The 22,446-nt window shown below is 37.0% G+C and overlaps 1 protein-coding gene across 1 annotated transcript in view; it reads right to left on the bottom strand.

Annotated features, from left to right (window-relative positions):
- Positions 1-22,446, bottom strand: part of LOC126810037 (cadherin-87A) — a 61,366-nt gene that overhangs the window by 5,129 nt on the left and 33,791 nt on the right. Inside the window, exons 20-38 of the mRNA XM_050534958.2 lie at positions 22,226-22,352; positions 21,851-21,993; positions 20,919-21,048; positions 19,011-19,211; positions 17,334-17,491; positions 16,142-16,291; positions 14,505-14,627; positions 13,767-13,953; positions 12,836-13,059; positions 10,184-10,378; positions 9,426-9,533; positions 8,760-8,886; positions 7,577-7,837; positions 6,894-7,138; positions 5,963-6,051; positions 5,301-5,393; positions 3,991-4,153; positions 1,486-1,613; positions 656-687 (exon numbers count right to left, since the gene is read on the bottom strand). Coding sequence (XP_050390915.1) covers positions 656-687; positions 1,486-1,613; positions 3,991-4,153; positions 5,301-5,393; positions 5,963-6,051; positions 6,894-7,138; positions 7,577-7,837; positions 8,760-8,886; positions 9,426-9,533; positions 10,184-10,378; positions 12,836-13,059; positions 13,767-13,953; positions 14,505-14,627; positions 16,142-16,291; positions 17,334-17,491; positions 19,011-19,211; positions 20,919-21,048; positions 21,851-21,993; positions 22,226-22,352 — 2,884 coding nt within the window. The remainder of the gene's footprint in view (positions 1-655; positions 688-1,485; positions 1,614-3,990; positions 4,154-5,300; positions 5,394-5,962; positions 6,052-6,893; positions 7,139-7,576; positions 7,838-8,759; positions 8,887-9,425; positions 9,534-10,183; positions 10,379-12,835; positions 13,060-13,766; positions 13,954-14,504; positions 14,628-16,141; positions 16,292-17,333; positions 17,492-19,010; positions 19,212-20,918; positions 21,049-21,850; positions 21,994-22,225; positions 22,353-22,446) is intronic.

Raw genomic sequence — 22,446 nt, forward strand, 5'->3', positions numbered from 1 at the left:
TTTGTTTTATTTTATTTATTAACACATATTATTGGTGAGAAATATTGACAATGTATATATTGATTTTTATACATTATTATTATTTCATCTGTTCCACAATAACTTGTTGACAAGATGACTCTTGTTATGTTTTGTTTTTTATACAATGTGTAAGATAGGTTGGGTTTTTTTTTTTGCCAGATGTTGGCAGAGAGAGAGGGAGAGAGAAATGGGGTTTAATGTCTACTCAACACAAACTAGGTCATTTCGGGACTAACATATGGTTTAATTTTATTTCTATAATGGGTCTTTAACAGTGTGAGGAAACAGGAGGACCCGGAGAAAACCAACAAGGTTGGACATATGTGACCCTACTCCTTGTCATGTACAACTGGGGAATCGAAACCACGCCATTTGACTCAATGACAGACCTTATGATACAGCGCACACACGCTAACCATTCGGCCATCCAACCCCCCAGAATAGATCTTTAATTTTTATGTATGAACGAATGACCTAATTATAACGTTGTGGGAATACATCTTTAATTTTGGGGTGTGAATGAATAACCTAATTAAGATTGAGACAATACATCTTTAGGTCTGAACGAATGACCTAATTATAATGGTGTGGGAATACATCTTAAATTACAAGAAATAAAATATGAAATACGTACCAGATTGATATTTTCTGATCTTTTTCTGTTTCCTGATAAAATAAAAATTAATAACATTTGAACATAATTTAAAACTTCCCTGCTTATAAATGGTACCAAATAGGGGTATAGCGAGATAGGCAGAAATGCCGTTTAACATCCACTCGACACAAACTAACTATGGTTCAATTTTATTTCAATAATTCGGTTGCGCGTAGGGGTCTTTAGCAGTGGGAGGAAACCGGAAGAACCAGAGAAAAACTCACGAAGTTGGACAGGCAACCCTACTCCTTGTCACATACCACCGGGGAATCGAAACCATGACAGTTGACTCAATGAGGGTATTCTTGTCAACACAATATACTGCGGTCATAGCGTAACATACTAAATATCCTCGTCTTTATCAAGCAAATAATAACATATCAGTAAAATGAAATGGGGTTTAATGTGACTGAGCTAATGAAGACAGGCATACGCCATACAGTGTGCTATGAGGGAAATGTTGCCCACACAGCGGCACTATGATCTACACTTATATCAAACTCCAATTGCCAAGGGATCTTTTAGGTGCACGCCAAATTGCACACTGAACCTGGGTTTTTCATAAATACGAATCACTAGACAGCAATCCTTTATTTGACACATCCAAACAATTATACATTGTCCCTTGCCAGGCCCGTCGTCCTACACCACTGACAAGGGGGAAACCACGCCGTAAAACCCCAATAAACTTTCTCTGTGAACACATGGATTGAACCCACGACCTCTAGGCTAGCGAACCAGCGCCTTACTCACTTAGCCACCATGGCTCACCAATCAAGAATTAAAAGTTTTAATATAAAAATACTTACGAGTCATGGATACAGAAGCAGGCGAGACAGAAGAGAATTATAGCCATAATGATGAGTAGTATTACTATAATTAGTACAACAAGTACAGGTGTACGATCAAAAAACGCTAAGAAAGAATCAGATTTTCCCTGTAAATATAAAATCAATAATATTATTAGTCAATCTCATTAAAGATACGTTCCCAGAAAAGTATTTATCAGGTGGTTATTTCCAATAAAAGTATGGTAATTTTGGTATATATGGAAAGTAGAGATATCCAATCTTACTTGAAAAATACTGGATTCCCTGAAAAACACTCATGGAACACATAGAGGACAAAAATGTCTGGGTTTCCCTAATCGACAGTCCGACGATTAGGAATATCTGCATACGTAACATCAAAGGTTGCATGCGGAGATTGAGCGGTTGATGTACATGTTGATAAACTTTATGAAGAGTTAGACGTATGACACTTTCTGAGATAAAAATCACGGAAAAAGACGCGGGCAGTGGATAATCCGAGAATATTCGATATTTGTAATAAATAGTCAGCGATTAAAAACAACATTGTTTTGTGTATGCAATGAATTCTCCTCCGACTTTGCACCCGTCAGTCATGTGACACAAACATGACCTCTTTTGGTCAATTTTTTATAGCAAGGGTATTCCTTGACAATTACACAGCTTTGAGAAGGATTTGAAGCAAATTTATGATAAATTAATTAGTTGGAATATGTTTTTAGGCCAAATATATCATCAAATCACCCAGTTTGTACTCGGGAATGTTTCTTTAAACATACATTGTCGTCAGACACAGAAGATTTAGAGTTACGGTATCTTTTATGAAAAATTGATTTCAATCCTGTACTGAACCAAGCTATTTGTATTAAAACATACATTATGCAAGATCTAAATCTGCCTATTGCAGGTCTTTCTTTAGGCCTGAAATTTTATCTAAATTATTAATTAGATATTAATTAACTTATCAAGACTATAATCAATACACGGATGGCATCGCTAGCCTGCGATATTTACTGGATTAGGATCCGATTTGCTGCTCAACGATAATTAACTCTTAAATGACCCAGAGGTTTGATGTCATAACGTCATAAAAACCCACGTCTTAATCGGCAATAGTGTTAAAATATACATATACATTTTAAAGTCATAATATTATTAAAAAACAACTTTAGATAGACCCTACATGTAAATGGATGAAAAAATCTAAATTTAATGTTATTTTCATAAATATGAATTTTAACTTTATACCAAAAATTAATATAGACATTTCATGCAAAATTTATGTATATAATGGTTAGTTGTTTGGCTATTGTGAACTAAAAATCATTCAACATGAATCTCTTTTAATGTAAGCTTATTTAAGTAATTTGTTGATTAAGCCTACTTGCTTCTATCACTTATCAGTAGTATCACGTTCTAACGCAAAACTATAAAATTCTACACAAACGATAAAATCTGAATCACTGTCATTCAAAAAGGATGGTAATCCGTCCTATGGAGAACGTCATCCTATAGGCCTAGACATATCACTTTTTTATTATAGTTTTTCAAAAAGAAATAGTAAGATATTTCACTGTCAAAATGTCAAACAGGAAGTAAACAAACGAGAAAAAGTCATCTGTCCATAAGGGAAGAAACTCTCATTACGCTAGTAATGTTGCATTCAGCTAACTGGTTTTGTCAACAAAAGTCACCGTGGGTACTTAACGGTAATATTATACGCGTCGACAAAAGTTGCCGTGGGTCAGTTAAGAGTTAATAATTTAGATAACATTTCAGGCCTAAAAAAAGACCTGCAATATATTACATAGCGACAGAAGTTATAGACGCTTCGTGCCATCTTGACATGTGAAATCAATTTTAATATCAACCTGTCTGCTATCGACACCCCTGGTGGTCCTGCTGGCATTCATTAGTCATTATGTAACATCCACTTGTAGCTGGCCTGTTTTATTTAATTTCCTTTGTCTGATAAGCAAAATGTAGTGAATGTTAAATCTGATATGATACAGTAGCCAGATGTGTAATGAGATCAGATCCTTTGTCTAGAAGGGTTTATAAACCCAGAATACAAACGAATCAACAGAGGAGGCTAGGCACGGGCATCTAGAAGTTAACTTAGGACCAGGCAGGTCTCGAGTTAAGACCGGACAATGGCCATGTAAGAGTTGGCTAGAACCATGGCTCCCTCAACACAAGCTAATTACGGAGTCTTAAGTTTTGTACATGATATGTCAGAAGCAGAATAAAAGTATTATTTGAAGTTAAACTAGTGTTGTCATCAAGAACCTGATTCAAAGACCCAATACTGTCACAAAAAGGCAGATTTAGCTCTTGCGTAATATATGTTTAACAGAGAGGTTTCGCAACATAACAGTTACAAGTCCAGTTTTCCCTCAATTAAACCATGTTATTACTGGCTAAGCAAGACTATCAGTAATCATTGATAACATATATTTAGAATTATCATCAAGTTTTTCTCCATCAGACCATATAATTGCTTACCGTTCCACCCATGCTGTCAATATAAAGAGCATCAAAGTCACGTTTGTTTTCAGCCTGTGCCTTCGTAAGTCGAGCGTTTAGATCAGAAGCTGGTAGAATGGTAAAGATTGGCGAATCGTCTGCTGCTCTACCTTCTGATATACCAGTCACATATACATCAGTTCTAAAATAAAAACACAATTTCTATTAACAAACAAGACAGTGACACTAAGGCTTACTCTTAGTTCTAAAATATAAATACAATTTTTATTAACAAACAAGACAGTGGCACTAAGGCTTACTCTTAGTTCTAAAATAAAAACAAAATTTTTATTAACAAACAATTCATAACAGAAAGTTTGCTATGATAGTAATTTTGCCTAGGCAGTGGCACTTCGAGAGAGATGGTTCAATTTTATTGCAATAATTTGCTTGCGCGTAGGGTTCTTTAATGGGAGGAAACATGAGGACCTGGAGAAAACCCACGAGGTTGGACAGACGACCCTACTCCTTGTCACTTACAACCGGGGAATCAAAAACACGCCAGCTGACTCAATAATAATGATACAACACGTTTCACCATTCGGCCATCCAATCCCCCTCTAGGTTAATGAAAATGGGCAAACCCCATACAGTTGGCCGTCATGGAAATTTTCCTTGGATAGCAGCATACACTGTTAAGGATTTATCAAAGAACGCTAGCATGGAGACGGTCTTGCACATTTTAGCACATACGACGTCATATGTGGATTGTGGGTTAGGGTAAGGGTTAGGACCTGCAGATTTCATCAAAATCTCAAGATGTAAACAGAGTTAGCCCTAACCCTAACCCTGGACCAAGCCTAACCCTTACCCTTACTCTAACCTGGAATCCACGTATGACGTTAGATGTGCAGGTCGGTCTCCTTTCTCCTGGATTTCTATCCATTCTGAATAACTATTCACCTTTCCTAGACGTTTCCACGGTCCTGCACCACTGACAAGGGGAAACCACGCTGGAGAACTAAGAGGTACTTTCTCTGCCAGGGATCGACCCCAGGACATTCAGGTTAGTGGTACTCTTTTCTGCATCAACTGGACTAATGAAGGTGGCCATCTGGCATACACCATACAGTGTGCTATGAGGGAAATTTTGCACGTACAGCAGTGCTGCGGTCTACACTTATTATAAATTCAACCACTTGTTTGGGGTCAAGGGGCAGATAACTATGAGGTAAATTTGGCACGTACAGCGGTGCTACAGTCTACTCTTATTTTAAATTCAACCACCTATTTTGGGGTCAAGGGGCAGATAACTCTGTATATAATGTGTATTATTAATTATAACTTACGATGTATCAGAGATCTTTCCATCATCCATCACATGATCTCGAATATTAGTGACACAGATATATTTAATACCAGTAGAATTCATAGATAACGTCCTGAAAAATATACAAAATATGTCAACAGATCATCGTCATCATCATCCATCATGTTAGATATTCAGTCCAGTGGATTAGTAACAGCCTTTGGAGAGAGAGAGAGAGAGAGAGAGAGAGAGATATGGGGTTTAACCTCCACTCAATACAAACTAGGACAAGCGACCCTACTCCTTGTCATGTACAACCTGGTAATCGAAACCAGGTTCCTGGCATTCTGATTAGAACACAGATCCTATTTTGTTTCGTTTTTTATAGTTCAAAATTTCGTTTCACTTGTCTTCACAACAGTAGGATCTGGAAGAGTTGTTATATAACCGGCGTTCTAATTGATGTGAGAGATTAGCCAATGAAACGGTCTGTTACTGCAAGTTCTTGGCGTGCGATGCTTGGAACTGTGAGTAAACCACTAGAAACATTCAACACTGATTAATTAATCAATATCTGACATCATATTATTTTTTTTAATTTTTTGTTTGTTTTGGGTTTCTGAGTATGACCACTAGGGTTTCCATGTCAGCTGACGTGTAACCCATGGTTACCACCTATCCTGTTAAACTATATTAACGTACCTGATGAGTTGTGGTACAGAACGTCGTACTTCAGATTCAGGTTGTAAAATCACCAACTTCTCTTCGTTATCGTCTGTTGTCACAAAAATCTGAAATTAAAAAAATGGTGTTTGTTTGATCAGAAAAATAAAATAAATTCATTTGTATCATCTATGGTAGATTATGTTTTACTACAAAATTACTTTTCGTGCTTCGAGTGGCAATTAGATCACTAAATAAAATCCTAAAATATTGTGGGGGTTTGGATGGCCAAATGGTTAGCACGTGCGCGTTGCATCATACGGTCTGTCATTCAGTCTAGAGACAGGGTTTTGATTCCCCGCTTGTACATGACAAGGAGTACGGTTGCCTGTCCAACCTTGTGGGTTTTCTCCGGGTCCTCCGGTTTCCTCCCACAGCTAAAGACCCCTACGCACAAGCGAATTATTCAAATAAAATTCAACCATATGTTAGTCCCATAATGATCTAGTTTGTGTCGAGTGGACATTAAACCTCATCTCTCTCTCTCTCTCTCTCTCTCTCTCTCTCTCTCTCTCTCTCTCTCGTGACTAACATATGGTTCAATTTTATTTCAAGAGAGAGAGAGAAATGTGGTTTAACATCCACTCAACACAAACTAGGTCATTTCGGGACTAACATATGGTTTAATTTTATTTCAATAATTCGCTTGCGCGTAGGGGTCTTTAGCAGTGGGAGGAAACCTGGAGGACCCGGAGAAATCCCACGAGGTTGGAAAATTTTATTTCAATAATTCACTTGCGCATAGGAGTCTTTAGCAGTGGGCCCGGAGAAAATCCACAAGGTACTCTATTTCACGTACATGTGGGGAATTGAAACCATGCCACTTGACTGAATGACAGACCTTATGATGCAATGCACACATATTAAACATTCGCGCACCCCCCCTCCACCGTAAAAACGATATACTTACATAAGCTTCGGCTTTATCCACAAGACTGGTATCATTAGCATTTACTGTTAAATCATAAACTCGTTTAGTATTGCTACTCAAGAAGTTACGATTTGAAATCATTCCAGTTTTAGAATTAATAGTAAACATGTTGTCATCGTTACCAGACATAATATTAAATCTAATACCAGCAGGACCTCCTGAATCATCATCAGTTGCTGATACCTGTAGAATACTCTGACCGTACGGAGCATTAACAGACACACCTGAAAAAAACAAACAAATTCATTACATTCAACATTTTAAAGATGGATTATATACACTGTAACCTGGGTATCATTTAATCTTGTGTATTTAGCTCTAGTAAGTAATCACTGTAACCCAGGTATCATTTAATCTTGTGTATTTAGCACTAATTTCTTTCACATTCATCTAATATCAAATCTTTGTTTAAAAATTCGTAAAAATCGTTTAAAATCATCTAATTTATACTTGTGTCCAGTTTAAAGCTGACTGATTAATTTTGATAATGAGTGTCCAATTTTACAAGTATTTAATTTCCTGATCACTGTTAAAAATTAATCATTATACATCATTCATCAATTGGGTTGTTTATTTTTTTTAACAGTGATTGAGAAATTAGGTTTCAAGCCTGTTGCTCAATCCCATTCGTTTATGAATAAAATATTGTTTAAATAACTTACATCCGTGGTATTTTGTAGCTCCAGCAGGGTAGATAAACCTTGGTTCCACATCGTTTCTATCTCGCACGTTTATACGAACAGTTGTCATGCTGGGACTGGTAGAACGCTTTCTACGATTACGAATAACGCTGTAATCGTTGACGTTGTTAGTGGCGTTGATGAACAGTGTGTACGTAGCTTGATCTTCTCGGTCAATAGGTCTATTTAACCGTATCTCTCCTGATGTTGTGTTAATTCTAAATTGGTCTTTTTCATTACCAGCTGAAAGATAGACAATATGATGATCCATATGAGATACAAAACATTAAAAATGAAATGAAATGGGGTTTAACGTCCTACTGTTCTGTTCTGACTGGGCTAATGAAGACAGGAATATGCCATACAGTGCGCAGACCATGGCGCTACGGCCTACTCTTATATCAAATTCCAATTGCCAAGGGATCTTTTACATGCACACCAATGTGTACACAGGACCTCGTTTTTTTATCCTGTTGTCAGACAATTCGGACTAGGCCACTGAAAAGGGTAGACCTTACCGGAAAATCCTGATGATCAAGACATAAAAGGGCATAAAACTTTATTATTATGGCCATAAAATACATGAAAATGGGTCTAAAAGCACATTATTCATGTAAAATGAGTAAGTACATATCTAGTGATTTCCATTCAATTTTTTAAAATTTCATTGTAATTTCTAATTAATTATGTTCAGACAGTAACAAATTGAATGGCAGTCGTTTGCATCTGCTTAGTAAATTCTTCAAAGGGTTTTATAATTATTAATTTGTTGTTTGTGAATCAGTCATTTTATCTTTGGGATAGGTTTTTCTATGTTCATTACAAATAGCATCTGAAACCATTATGTCATCATCATCATCGTTGCCTCCAGTAAGTATAATCTGACCAGAGACAAGTACATGACGTAATTATTCGCACAGAATGATTTTCTAAAAAATAAACAAAACTAAATTGTGAGCACGATGTAGAAAATATGGCCGATAATAAGAGTTACTATAGAAACGACAACAATGGCTGATGGGAGAGTAACTATAGAAACAACAACAATGACTGATGAGAAGAGTTACTATAGAAACGACAACAATGGCCGATGGGAGAGTAACTATAGAAACAACAACAATGACTGATGAGAAGAGTTGCTATAGAAACAAGAAAGACAACCTACCCAGTATAACGTAATATATTTTAGAATATTGGGGTAAATCTCTGTCAATGGCCGTGACACGACCAATAAGTGTACCAGCTGGACTGTCTTCATTCACTTCAAAATCATATGGTATAACAACGCCATTCTAAAAATAGAGATAAAATTGATAGTTTTATGTCTAAAAAAAATATTGATATTGTTAAAAATGTCTGATTCCTTGAGAAAGAGTCTTGCTATTCCAAAGTTAACTGGATGGAAAACCCTGGAGTGAAAACATCCTATTTATATCCATAGTTTTATGTGTTAACGTCTCACGTTTCTGATCCAGAAACCATGGATAGGTGGCGGGAGGGCAAAGCGCACAACGAGGGATCCAGAAAATCGTGAAAACTAGAAGCCTGGAAATGCCATTACAAGAAGTGATCTAAGACAAGAATCTGGTTCTAACAGATTTGAACAGTTTTTCAACAGCGGCTTGAAATTAAATATCTGATCTCCCATAATGACTCTTTTAAACACAATATATGTTACATAATAAGTAACATCTAAAATTAACACACTTATATGGATATACTACTTCTGAATTTTATTAACATGCTATGTTTCAATACACATACAAGTATCGTTATCAAGCATAAGAATTAAGTAATATCTATTCGTAAAATAATAAATGGATATACTTACACTCATTGGGAAGGTCGGTGCATTGTCATCAACATCTAGAATTCTGACAGTGACAAAACGTGAAGTACTTTGAGGATTGACGTCATTATCTCGAGCTATGATTTGTAACTGTAAATAATACAAATATAAAAATTAGATTTTTGTAACAAGAAACTGGGGTTTTATTTAGAAATTCTAAACTATAATATTTTTAGAATGATGATAATTACAGCACAAGGTCCATCATACTCATCTTCTGCATGACAATCCTATACATTCGGTAATACTGACTCTGCAACACAATATCAGAGAGATAGAGAGAGAGAGAGAGAGAGAGAGAGAGAGAGAGAGATGGGGTTTAAACTCCACTCGACACCAACTAGGTCATTTCGGGACTAACATATGGTTCAATTTTATTTCAATAATTCGCTTGCGCGTAGGAGTCTTTCGCAGTGGAAGGAAGCCGGAGGACCCAGAGAAAACCCACGTGGATGGACAGGCAACCCTACTCCTTGTCACCTACAACCGGGGAATCGAAACTAAGCTGTTGACTCAATGACAGACCTTATGATACAGCGCTCAGAAAATACACCCCACTTCTCAATATGATTTTTACTAAAACTAGTGTTAACCAGCAAAAGCGTGCAATAACATTGAACATGTCTAGTTATTGCACAGTTAAGCTCCACCCAATCTACTAGAGGGAAAACAATCTGCTTATTCAACGAGAAGAACAAAGGAAGATTTCCCGTCCATGTTACAAGATCTGTTATACTTACGAAATATCGATCAACTTGTTCTCGGTCATAAACTATCTCCGCTCGTATCACACCAGTCACACGATTAATATGGAATTCTTTTGTCTGATTGGTAAATACACCACCATGCATAAACCCGTAATCAATTACACCACTAGGACCGTCATCGTCATCTTCTGCATGACAATCATATATGAACATTCCGTAATACTGACTCTAAAATACAACATAATACTGCATGAGCATCATACACAATCATACATGAACATTCCGTAATATTGATTCTACAATACAATATAAATGAAATTAAAAGGGATTTAACGTCCTACTGTTCGCTCCGACTGGGCTAATAAACACAGGCATATGCCATACAGTGTACTATGAGGGAACTTTTATGTGCACGTCAATGTATACACCGGACCTCGGTTTTTACGTCACATCTGAACAACTAGACAGCTGTCCTTGTCAGGCCCTCCGTCCTGCAAAACTGACAAGGGGAAACCATCTCAGAAAATCCTGAACTTAATCCAACCTGTGACCTCCAGGCTAGCGAGCCAGCGCCTACCCACTTAGCAACTAGTATAATTCTATTAAATTCTTTGATCCTCGTTTGAGAGATTTTGAATTGCTAGGAGCTAGCATACTACCAGGGAATAAGTCATGGGACCTTGATTCAGAGTCGATTCCCAAGTCGTTGACTTCAGTAGTTCACAAAGCCCAAAAACGGCTAAATCTATTTGTTAAGGCCAGCTCAATTTTCGTCGAGGTCGCTGAGATGTAAATAAGGTTAGGGCATGTGATTGTTCACAAGATTGTAGGTTAGGGTTAGGATAAGCATTAGGGCTAGGTCCAGGGTTAGGGTTGGGTTGGAATTAGCGGTAGTATAACCGAAGTCGAGGACCTTATCTTGCTTATAAACCGTCTATGTTTACATGTATGCAAAATGAGAATGTCCCTGAATTCCCGTAAGCAAAACCTTAGATCATGTTTTCTTATGGAAAAAAAAATTCTACCCTTGAAAAATAACCTGTTACAGGTTTAAAGACAAACCTTCAGAAGAATAACCTCAAATTCCACTCTATACATGTATATCCAAAGCCGCCCAGGAATAGAATATACTCCAACAGTGACCGCCCTAGACTCTTAAAACCTTTAAGCCAAATTTTTAGCCAAATCAAAATTTTATTAGCCAATTCAGAAAGTTTTAGCCAAATATTTTATATCATTTTTATTCATATGTTTGTTAATTAAAAATGAAAATAAATGTGTGTGTGTTAGTTGTATTTTACGTCCGCTTCCACCGAGGTGATATCGCAGACAAAATGAATGTTTAATATATGTACTTTTATTTTATGATCAGTAGTGGAATATCGCGTTTTATCAGTGAAATAAAAGTGTTATTCCACTGGCTAGTTGTTTTTACCTAAAATGATTGTAAAATCATAAAATAAATAGCTACATTTGTCGTTTTGTCGTGAATAACATATTTTATTTCATCTCTAAGCAAGAAAACGTTTATATTTTCACTCATGCTACGCATTCGTGAAAATATAAGTTTTCTTGCTTCTCGATGAAATAAAATATGTTATTCACTCTAAAACGACAAATATCCTCTATATATAGTACACAAGAATATTATTTTATCTCCTTGTTCATGCAAAAGTTCACATTATTGAGAGAATGAATGCAGATAACAAAAAAATGTTTATAGGACGTACTTCACAGTCACATGATTTAATTTACTTAATCGTCATAACAGAAAAGACACGACGATTCTTTTTAAGACACCACTGATTTGAAATTTATGTCCGGTCCATCCATTTTTATAAGCATGAGGTCATTGAGGGTTAGCTCGACGGTCTCGGTTAATTTTTGTCCACATGTTGATGAAGCCAACGAAGGACTTGCGTCCGAGATGACACGCTCACTCACGGAAGTAGATTCTGGACTAACAGTAGTCGTAGGAAGGAAAAAGGAATCTATCCTTATTTTGGGTTTACTAGTATTAGTTGTCATTAATGTGCGTTTTATTTATTTGCTGCGTAAGTAAAGAAAACTTGTAGTGAAGCGAATGTAAACAACGCAGTGCCACACAAAAGGGGCGTAACTGTGTTTTATAGTCTCCAGACTCGATCTTTCGGTCGTTTTAATGCGTAATATTGTAACATTGACTGATTTGCGACTTGTAAGATTGAGACTAGAGTAATTAATGTACTAAAAATAGACACTCCATCGAGTCGATCGAAAGAAGCGTTTAACGAGACGATTTCAAGTTTAATATTAGCAGATTTACGAAATAACACTCTCTAAAATTCATTCGCCAAATTTTTCGCCAGTATCATCACTTTATTCGCCAATAAAAATAATTGTCGCCATTGGCGAATTGGCGAATGTCTAGGGCGGTCACTGCTCCAAAGATCAAAGAGATTTAACATATAGGTTTTTAAAATGTTGGAAAACCCATACTGTTCTAAACTACCTACCTCTAACACATGGTGGTGAATTGTTTTAAACTACCTACCTCTAACACATGGTGGTGAATTGTTTTAAACTACCTACCTCTAACACATGGTGGTGAATTGTTTTAAACTACCTACCTCTAACACATGGTGGTGAATTGTTTTAAACTACCTACCTTTAACACATGATGGTGAATTGTTTTAAACTACCTACCTCTAACACATCTATTGTCATGTTCTCATAAGGTGGGAAAACCCATCTTGGTGGTGAATTGGTAGCAGGTAAAACGGTAATAACAACAGTAGCTTTTGCCGTTAGATAATTAGGTACGCCATCTTTATCTCGAACTTCCACTTCAAATGTATAATCACCAGATCTTCCGACAAGTGGCTTATCCACTGTTACTTTACCAGATTGTCGACCGACAGCAAAATAATCTAAACGAGAGAGATATGGGTATTAACGTTGACATTCAATACAAACTAGGTCATTTCGGGACTGACACATGGTTCAATGTCAGAGGTATCTTAAACATACATTATGCAAGAGCTAAATCTGCCTATTGTAGGTCTTTCTTTAAGCCTGAAAAGTTATCAAAATTATTAATTAAACATTAATTAACTTATACAGATCATAATCAACTCTCGATGTCATCGCTAGCCTACGATATTTACTAGATTATAATCCGATCTGCTGCTCAACGATGATTAAATCAAAAAATGGATAATCGCTAAATTCTCAGTGTGGATCAATTTGACTGAAATTTTCAGCATATTTCAGCTATTGTAATCTAAAGCACATAAAAACGTAATTTTTAGATTGAGAGGGGAGAGAGAGAGAAATGGGGTTTAATGTCCACTCAACACAAACTAGGTTATTTTGGGACTAACATATGATTCAATTTAATTTCAATAATTCGCTTGCTCGTAGGGGTCTTTAGCAGTGGGAGGAAACCAGAGGACCCAGAGAAAACCAACGAGGTTGGACAGGCAACCCTACGCCTTGGCACATACAACCAGGGAATTGAAACCACGCCATTTGACTCAATGACAGACCTTCTGATACAGTGCGCACATGCTAACCAATCGGCCATCCAACCTACCACAGGCCTTGACAGAATAAAATTATGAAAAAATATACTAACCATTAGGATCTAAGATACTTTGTGTTTTAAAGAAAGCCAAATTAGCATTTTCACCAAAATCCAGATCAGACGCTATAAGTGGTACAACCTCGGCACCCACAACAATGGTCTCTATAATGGTGGCGGAATAAACAGCCCGAGAAAACTTTGGTTCGTTGTCATTCGCATCCAATATAATAAAGTATACCTGTAAAAAAAAAAAAAAAAAAAAATTGTTCTTTATTGATAAGGAGAGGGGGAAATGGGGTTTGCTTGCGTGTAGGTTTTTTTAGCAGTTCGAGGAAACTAGTGGTTCCTGAGAAAACCCACAAGGTTTGAGCGAGGAAAATGGAGGACCCTAAGAAAACCCTCAAGATATGAGGAAGTATGTTTTGATCAGACAAATTTTAAATTCAAGATACGACAAAAAAACATTTATTAGGTATGGGAAATTCTTGAATAAAGGGAGAGAGAAATGGGGTTGAATTAGGTCATTTTTGGACTTACATATGGATCGATTTTATGTCAGTAATACACTTGCGTTTAGGGATCTTTAGCTGTGGGTAAATACCGGACGACCCTGAGAAAACTCTAGAGGTTCGAGAAGGGCGACCCTACTTCTTGTCACATACAAGCAGGGAACGGAAACCACGCCACTCAACTTGACAGACTTACGATCCAACACGCACAAGTTAACCCATTCAGCCAGTGAACGAGAAAGTAGCGTGAGATTTGCTAGAGTTTAATATATAAACCTACTGGAATGGTAAATTCTCGACGGACTTCTGGTGTATTGGGACTGTCATACGCAGTAACTTGTACGGCAACTATTGCCTCTCTTTCTCTGTCTAATTCTTGACCAGCTCGTAATTTTATTTCACCCTAAAATAAAACGAATAAACCAAGCTACAAATAATTAATAATCAATAATCAATGCCTATCATGTTTGATTTATTTCATTTTCTTCTGATTAAAGAAGCATTATGTAAGATTCAGATCAATCTGATTAAAACACAGATCCTATTTCGTTTCGTTTTTTATAGTTTAAAATTTCGTTTTATTTGTCTTTACTACACTAGGATCTGGAAGAGCTGTTATATAACAGGTGTTCTGGATGGCGTGAGAGATTAGTCAATGAAACCATCTGTTACAGCGACTGCTTGGCGTGCCAAGCACGGAACCGTGGGTAAACCACTAGAAATGTCAACACTGATTTATTAATCAATGTCTGACATCATAGGGTCAAAAGCCACTCGTTTCGTTTGACCCGACACAAACTAGGTCATTTCGTACTAACATATGGTTCTATTTTATTTCAATAATTTGCTTCCACATAAGGGTCTTTAGCCGTGGGAGGAAACTGGAGGGTCCGGAGAAAACCTACGAGGTTGTACAGGTGACTCTACTCCTTGTCACGTACAACCGCGGAATTGAAACCATGCCAGTTGACTCAATGACAGACCTTATGATACAGCGTGCACACACGCTAACCATTCGTTCATCCAGCACCCCCCATGCCTATTACAGGTCTTTCTTTCGGCTTCAAATGTTATATAAACATGACAAGCCTAAAATCAACAATCAACTCGCTAGGCCATCGGATGGCAGAAATTTAAATGGATTAGCACACCCACGAGATTTAAAAATTTAACAATAAAATGGACAAACGATACTAAGTCTTGAATGTCTGGTACTGTTGCTACAATAATAAACAATCTGTGCTACATTGTCCAAGACCCATAACCTAGCTCAGAATAAATTAATTTGAATGAAATTTTCAATATACTTTTTTTTCGTTATTCATTTTTGAACTATTATAGCAAGAAATCTTACACAATGAATTTTTAAAGATGTGCTATCAATATTACTTGGAGAAGTGCTATAAATTTTACTTAGAGAAGTGCTATCAATTTTACTTAGGGAAGTGCTATTAATTATACTTAGAAAAGTGCTACATATTTTACTTAGAGAAGTGCTATCAATTTTACTTAGCGAAGTGCTATTAATTTTAATTACAGAAGTGCTACATATTTTACTTAGAGAAGTGCTATCAATTTTACTTAGGGAAGTGCTATGAATTTTACTAAGGGAAGTGCTATCAATTTTACTTAGAGAAGTGCTATGAATTTCACTTAGGGAAGTGCTATCAATTTTATTTGAGAAGTGCTATGAATTTTACTAAGGGAAGTGCTATCAATTTTACTTAGGGAAGTGCTATAAATCTAACTTAGGGCTATCAATTATACTTACAGAATGATATGCTATCAGTTCTACTAACAGACATGCTATATATTGTCTTAAAAGGGTGTGCTATCAATTTTACTTTGAGAAGTGCTATCAATTTTACTTACAAAAGTGCCATAAATTTTACATACATGCTATAATATTCTACTTACAGTCACGTTTTGAATTTCAAATTGAGTCTTCCTGGAGTCAAGTCGATATCTAACCACTCCAAAATCTTCTAAATCTATGTCATTTGCTGATACTTGTAGCAATACAGCACTGGGACCCTTCTGTTCTCGGACTTCTTTCGTATATGTATCCTAATAATATAACAAACAGACTCAATCACCACCATACAAATAATAATAAGCTCAAGTTTTAACAGTGAGGCTCATGTCCCCCACCCAACTGAGGGGGCTGGATGGCCGAATGGTCAGCGCATGTGCGCTGTATCTAAAGTCTGTCATTGAGTCAACCGGCATGGTTTCAATGACAAACCTTGAAATAATGCGCATTTATATAAGCTTTGGCTTGTTTTCACATCTTGGGAGCCACGGTGGCTAAGTGGGGGGTAAAACGCTGGCTCGCTAGCCTGGAGGTCACGTGTTCGATCCCTTCATGGGCCGAAAAAGTTCATCTGGATTTTCCGGCGTGGTTTCCCCTTATCAGTGAAGCAGGACGGAGGGCCTGACAAAGACGGCTGTCTAATCATCCGGATGGGACGAAAAACCAAGGTCCCATGTATACATTGGCATGCATGTTAAAGATCCCTTGGCAGTTGGAATACGATATAAGAGTAGGCCATAGTGCCACTACCCAGGCAAAATTTCCCTCATAGCACACAGTATGGCGTATGCCCATCTTCAATAGCCGAGTCGGAGCAGAACAGTTGGACATTCAACTTCATTTCATTTCACTTTCACATCCATTAGTATTGTATATAACCGCGGTGGGTTGAAATAATATGTTATATTTATAGCACGGCTTTCATGAGTTAACAGGTTTAAACATCGAGGCCGTAGGCCGAGATGTTAAACATGTTAACGAACGAAGCATGCTATAAATGACTTGTAACATTAACACCTGCTTAACATACTTGTTATTATTCCACAGAAAACCCATCCCACTTCTCCATATGATTTCTACTAAAACTAGTGTAAACCAGCAAAAGTGTGTAATAACATTGCACATGTCTAGTTATTGCACGGTTAAGCTCCACCCAATCTACTAGAGGGAAAACAATCTGCTTATTCAACGAAAAGAACAAAGGAAGATTTCCCATCGATGTTACAAGTCTAGCTACTAGAGGAAAAACAAAGGAAGATTTCCCGTCCACGTTACAAATTGTATAGAGTAACTCACATTAATAAAACGTGGACTGTTATCGTTAATATTTCTAATCCTAACAGAAACTGTGGTAGATCCACTGAGTTGAGGGACGCCAGTATCATAAGCCTGAACTATAAACTTGGTTGAATTCATCTGTTCATAATCCAAACGACCATTTATACTGATAACACCTGTAAATAATACACACAAAAATTAAATTATCACATCAATCAAAATAGGTATTAATGATCTACAATCCCGACTAATGAAGGGGGTTTAACCTCCACTCAGCTCACATTAGGTCATTTCGGGACCAACATATGGTTCAATTTTATTTCAATAATTTGCTTGCTCGTAGGGGTCTTTAGCAGTGGGAGGAAACTGGAGTACCTTGAGAAAACCCACGAGGTTGGACAGGCAACCCTACTTGAATCGAAACCATGCCACTTGACTCAAGGACAGACCTTAAACCACTAGACCACACAAACCCCCTAATTTGATAGTAGAAAGGTTGATTTTTTAAAGATGGGTTTCCGCATACAAACTGGGTGATTTAATGGTATATATGGACCAAAACCATATTCAAAAGATGGGTTCCCGCGTACTGACTGGGTGATTTAATGGTATATATGGACCAAAACCATATTCAAACTAACTAATTTGTCATAACTTTGCTTCAAATCCTTCTCAAACATTGTAATTGCGAAGGAATGTCCTGCTATCAAAATTCGATCAAACCAGGTCATGTTTACATGATTTACCTCTCTTGGAAGTCAGAGGAGAATTCATTGCATACATAAGACGATGTTGTCTTTAATCGCTTACTATTTATTACAAATATCGAATCCTAATTAAATTCTCGGATTACCCACTACCCGCGTCTTTTTCTGTCATTTTTATGTCAGAAAGTGTTGTACGTCTAACTCTTCGTAAAGTTTTTCAACTTGTACATCAAGCGCTCAATGTTCGCGTGTGACCTTTGACATCACGCGTGCAGAAATTCCTAATCGTCGGGCTGTTGATTAGGGGAACCCTTACATTTTTGTCCTGTATATGCTCCATGAGTGTTTTTCGGGGAATCCAGTATTTTTCTAGTAAGATTGGATATCTCTACTTTCCATAAATACCAAAGTTAACATACTTTTATTGGAAATAACCACCCAATAAATACTTTTCTGGGAACCCATCTTTAAAGGAGCTAAATCGTTAATATTTGGGACCTACAAATTGACACAAATGGGTCGCAACATATATAATAATGTAATATGAATGTAAAAAAACTGATTTACATTCAATCGTTTCCGTTTTTACTCTAATTTCAAAGCAGTTATGTTCGGTGAAATATGCCAGAAGTCTCAATCGAATGGCAATCTCTAGCGTCTGGTTATTCCAGTCTACACCGATAGTATTTATTGCGCATGCTCTCCAGAGAAGAATATGGGGTCACCGTTTGACATGACTTGTGGAATATGTCTAACCTCGTTCTTTCTGGTCACTTGTTACAAATGACACTGAAATGCATTATGGTACACGATTCGTGTACCAATCGTAAAATGTTTATTTTGTCTTAAATATTGGATATCAGAAGCCAATCTTTTCCCGGTAAGATCACAACACCAATGTTGATTAAAATTGACAAATAATTTGTGTTTTCATTGTCGATTGTTTTGGATGATATTGAGTTTGAGACTTGGCTATTTTAAGACTAACCTGTGCTTGGTGAAATCGTGAAATAGTTATTTGGATTGGATATCATCTCGTATCGATCTATAGTATTATCATCGTCCATAGCAACCAGAGTTGTAACAAACGTTCCTATTGGTCGTTCTTCATCAATAGTTAGAAAGTAAACAGCCTGTTCGAAGTATGGAGGATTGACGTTATACTCTAATACTGTTATAATTACAGTTCCTGAAATTAGAAATGGTCAACTTCCTACTGGGTCAATGGAGAGAGAGAGAGAGAGAGAGAGAAGAGAGAGAGAGAGAAAGAGAGAGAGAGAGAGAGAGAGATGGGGTTTAACACACAAACTAGGTCATTGCGGGACATATATATGGTTTAATTTTATTTCAATAATTCACTTGCGCGTAGGTTCTTTAGCAGTGGGAGGAAACCGGGGGACCCGGAGAAAACCCACGAGGTTGGACAGGCGACCCTACTCCTTGTCACGTACAACCAGGGATTCGAAACCATGCCATTGATCTGTTGTGTCTGTCAGATCTTATTTATATCATCTGTGGTATACTGATATCTTTGGACTGATATTCATTGGAGATTTGGGGCCATGGTGGCTAGGTGGGTAAGGCGCTGGCTCGCTAGCCTGGAGGTCGGGTGTTCGATCCCTGCATTGACAGAGAAAGTTCATCCCGATTTTCCGACGTGGTTTCCCCTTGTCAGTGATGCAGGACGGAGGGCCTGACAAGGACAGCTGTATAGTCCTTCGGATGAGACGAAAAACCGAGGTCCCGTGTAAACATTGGAATGCACGTAAAAGATCCCTTGGCAGTTGGAATTCGATATAAGAGTAGGCGATAGTGCCGCTGCCCAGTCAAAATTTCCCTCATAGCACACTGTATGGCATATGCCCGTCTTCATTAGCCCAGTATAGGAGCAGAACAGTAGGACGTTAAACCCCATTTCATTTCATTTCATTAGAGATTTACAATATTGTAGTTTGTAAAGAAATCAAAGTCCCTTTATTTAATGATCTCAGAGACTATGATATTCAAACTTTGGTGATTCAGGAACCATAAGGGACAAATGTTATCAACATATTGGATTAATGGATAATCCTTTAATTAGACCCAGGGAGATAAGCTATTGTCTAGTTTATTGGCTTAGGGAGATAAGGGAGTAGAGCTTTATTTAATTAGACTAAACAATAAAGTGGGGAACCCTTCGGGACTACATCTTATCATTAATGCCATCCTGTGCGAATGTTCTTAAAGTGTGAATCTATTTGAATTTATTGGCTTTTCTTATGACATCGTTTTTGCCATTATCTGGGTCAGTCTTAAAAAGCTCTATAATTTTGATCATAACATTTCGACTTGAAAGTCCTTTTAAATTGAAGTGTATTTCGACTGTTGTGTTTAATATCTGCATAGTGTTCCTTTATTCTCACTTAAACATACATTATTTGAATGCACGAGATCTGACTTCTATAGAATGTGTGAATCCAATAATTAAACATGCATTATACAAGAGCTAAATCTGCCTATTGCAGCTCTTTCTTTAAGCCTGAAATGTTATCTAAATTATTAATTAGACATTAATTAACCTATCCAGGTCATAATCAACTCTCGATGGTATCGCTAACCTGCGATCTTTAGTGGATTATGAGCCGATTTACTGCATAACTTTCCTTCACGATTTAACAATTAAATGGATAATCGAGACTATGCTGTTTATCGTACTGACTTTAGTAATGATGGTCGAGGCTAGGCGGAAATTTCAATCGCTTAGTATTCGGTTCATAGTGATTCAATTTGACTGAAATTTTCAGCAAATTGCCATTACATTATCTAGTTTTTAACAATTATAGTGAGAACTGCAGACTCATTATCGAAGCTCCCATAATGGATCTTTAATAGGTGTATGGGTCCATGAGTTAATTACCTGTTCCACTTTGACCAGGTGAAGCTGTATCTTCTACAATCATCTGGTAGGTAATAACGGAACTTCTATCACGATCTAACCGTCGAGCTGTTTTTATACGACCAGTGGTTGGCTCCATAGTAAATAAATCCTTTAAAAATAAAATAAAATAAACAACTACTCAGACCATGTCGTAAAAGGGGACTGATACCTCACACTAGACAATCATCAAAAATGAAAAGAATTGAAAAGGAAAAGGGGGTTTAACGTCCTACTGTTCTGCTCCGAACTGGGTAAATGAAGACAGGCATACGACATACAGTGTGCTAGGATGAAAATTTGCCCGGACAGCGGCACTACGGCCTACCCTTATATCGAATTCCAACTGTCAAGGGATCTTTTACGTGCATACCAATGTGTACACGGGACCTCGGTTTTTTGTACAATTTCCGAACAATTAGACAGCGGTCAACATAATTTAAAGAGGAATTATGTAAGACTTAGATAAACATACATTATGCAAGAGCTAAATCTGCCTATTGCAGGTCTTTCCTTAGGCCTGAAATGTTATCTAAATTATTAATTAGACATTTATAAACTTATCCACACCCTAATCAACTCTCGATGACATCGCTAGCCTGTGATATTTACTGGATTTTAATACATTTTGTGATGGCTTATTTAACGTCAAATTGGATAATCTAGGCCTTGTTTTTTTATCGTACTAACTTTAGTAATGATGATCGATCCTAAAATTCAATCGCTTATATCTCGGTTCAGAGTGGAGCAATTTGACCGGAATTTTCAGCATATTCCCATTACATTATCTAGTTTTTAACCATCTAATCTCCCAAAATGCCCCTTTAAACTGGTCCACACAGGGGTGGACGGGATAGATCTGGGACCTCGGACTACGTCCAACTGCTTTACACAATATCAACATAAATACTTACGCCAAAGTTGTAGGAGTTGATATCAACATCAGTTCCTTGTGGAGTAATGGCTGACTTTGGTCCCTCAAATTTGAATCTTAATACGGCTGACACGTCTGGATCGGTGGCTTTAACGGTGTACACGACCGTATCCAGGGCAACATCTGAAATACAAATAAATATATAACTAGCGGTTGACATGCAAGATAGCTCACATTTTGCAAGAGATTTTTCTAGTAAGATTGGATATCTCTACTTTCCATATATACCAAAATTGCCATACTTTTATTGGAAATAACCACCCGATAAATACTTTACTGTGAACCCATCTTTAAGTTTGTCCGTTAATAAAAACATCTGTTTTTCCGTCTGTCCTTAAATAAAATAAAAACTTACTTTCATTAACTTCAAATCGCTGGGTTGTAGGAATAAAATAAGGTAGTCGATTATTTTTATCACGTACAATAACAGTAACCGTGGCAGTTCCAGTTCTCTGTGGTTTACCGCCATCACGAGCCAATATCTACAAACAATAAATAATAAATTGTTTCAATGGCATTTAGTAATTGAACTGGAATATACAAGGTCACAATCCTATTTAGTAATTGAACTGGAAT

Source organism: Patella vulgata, chromosome 2 (genome assembly GCF_932274485.2).
Source record: "Patella vulgata chromosome 2, xgPatVulg1.2, whole genome shotgun sequence".
Taxonomy (NCBI): Eukaryota; Metazoa; Mollusca; class Gastropoda; family Patellidae; genus Patella; species Patella vulgata.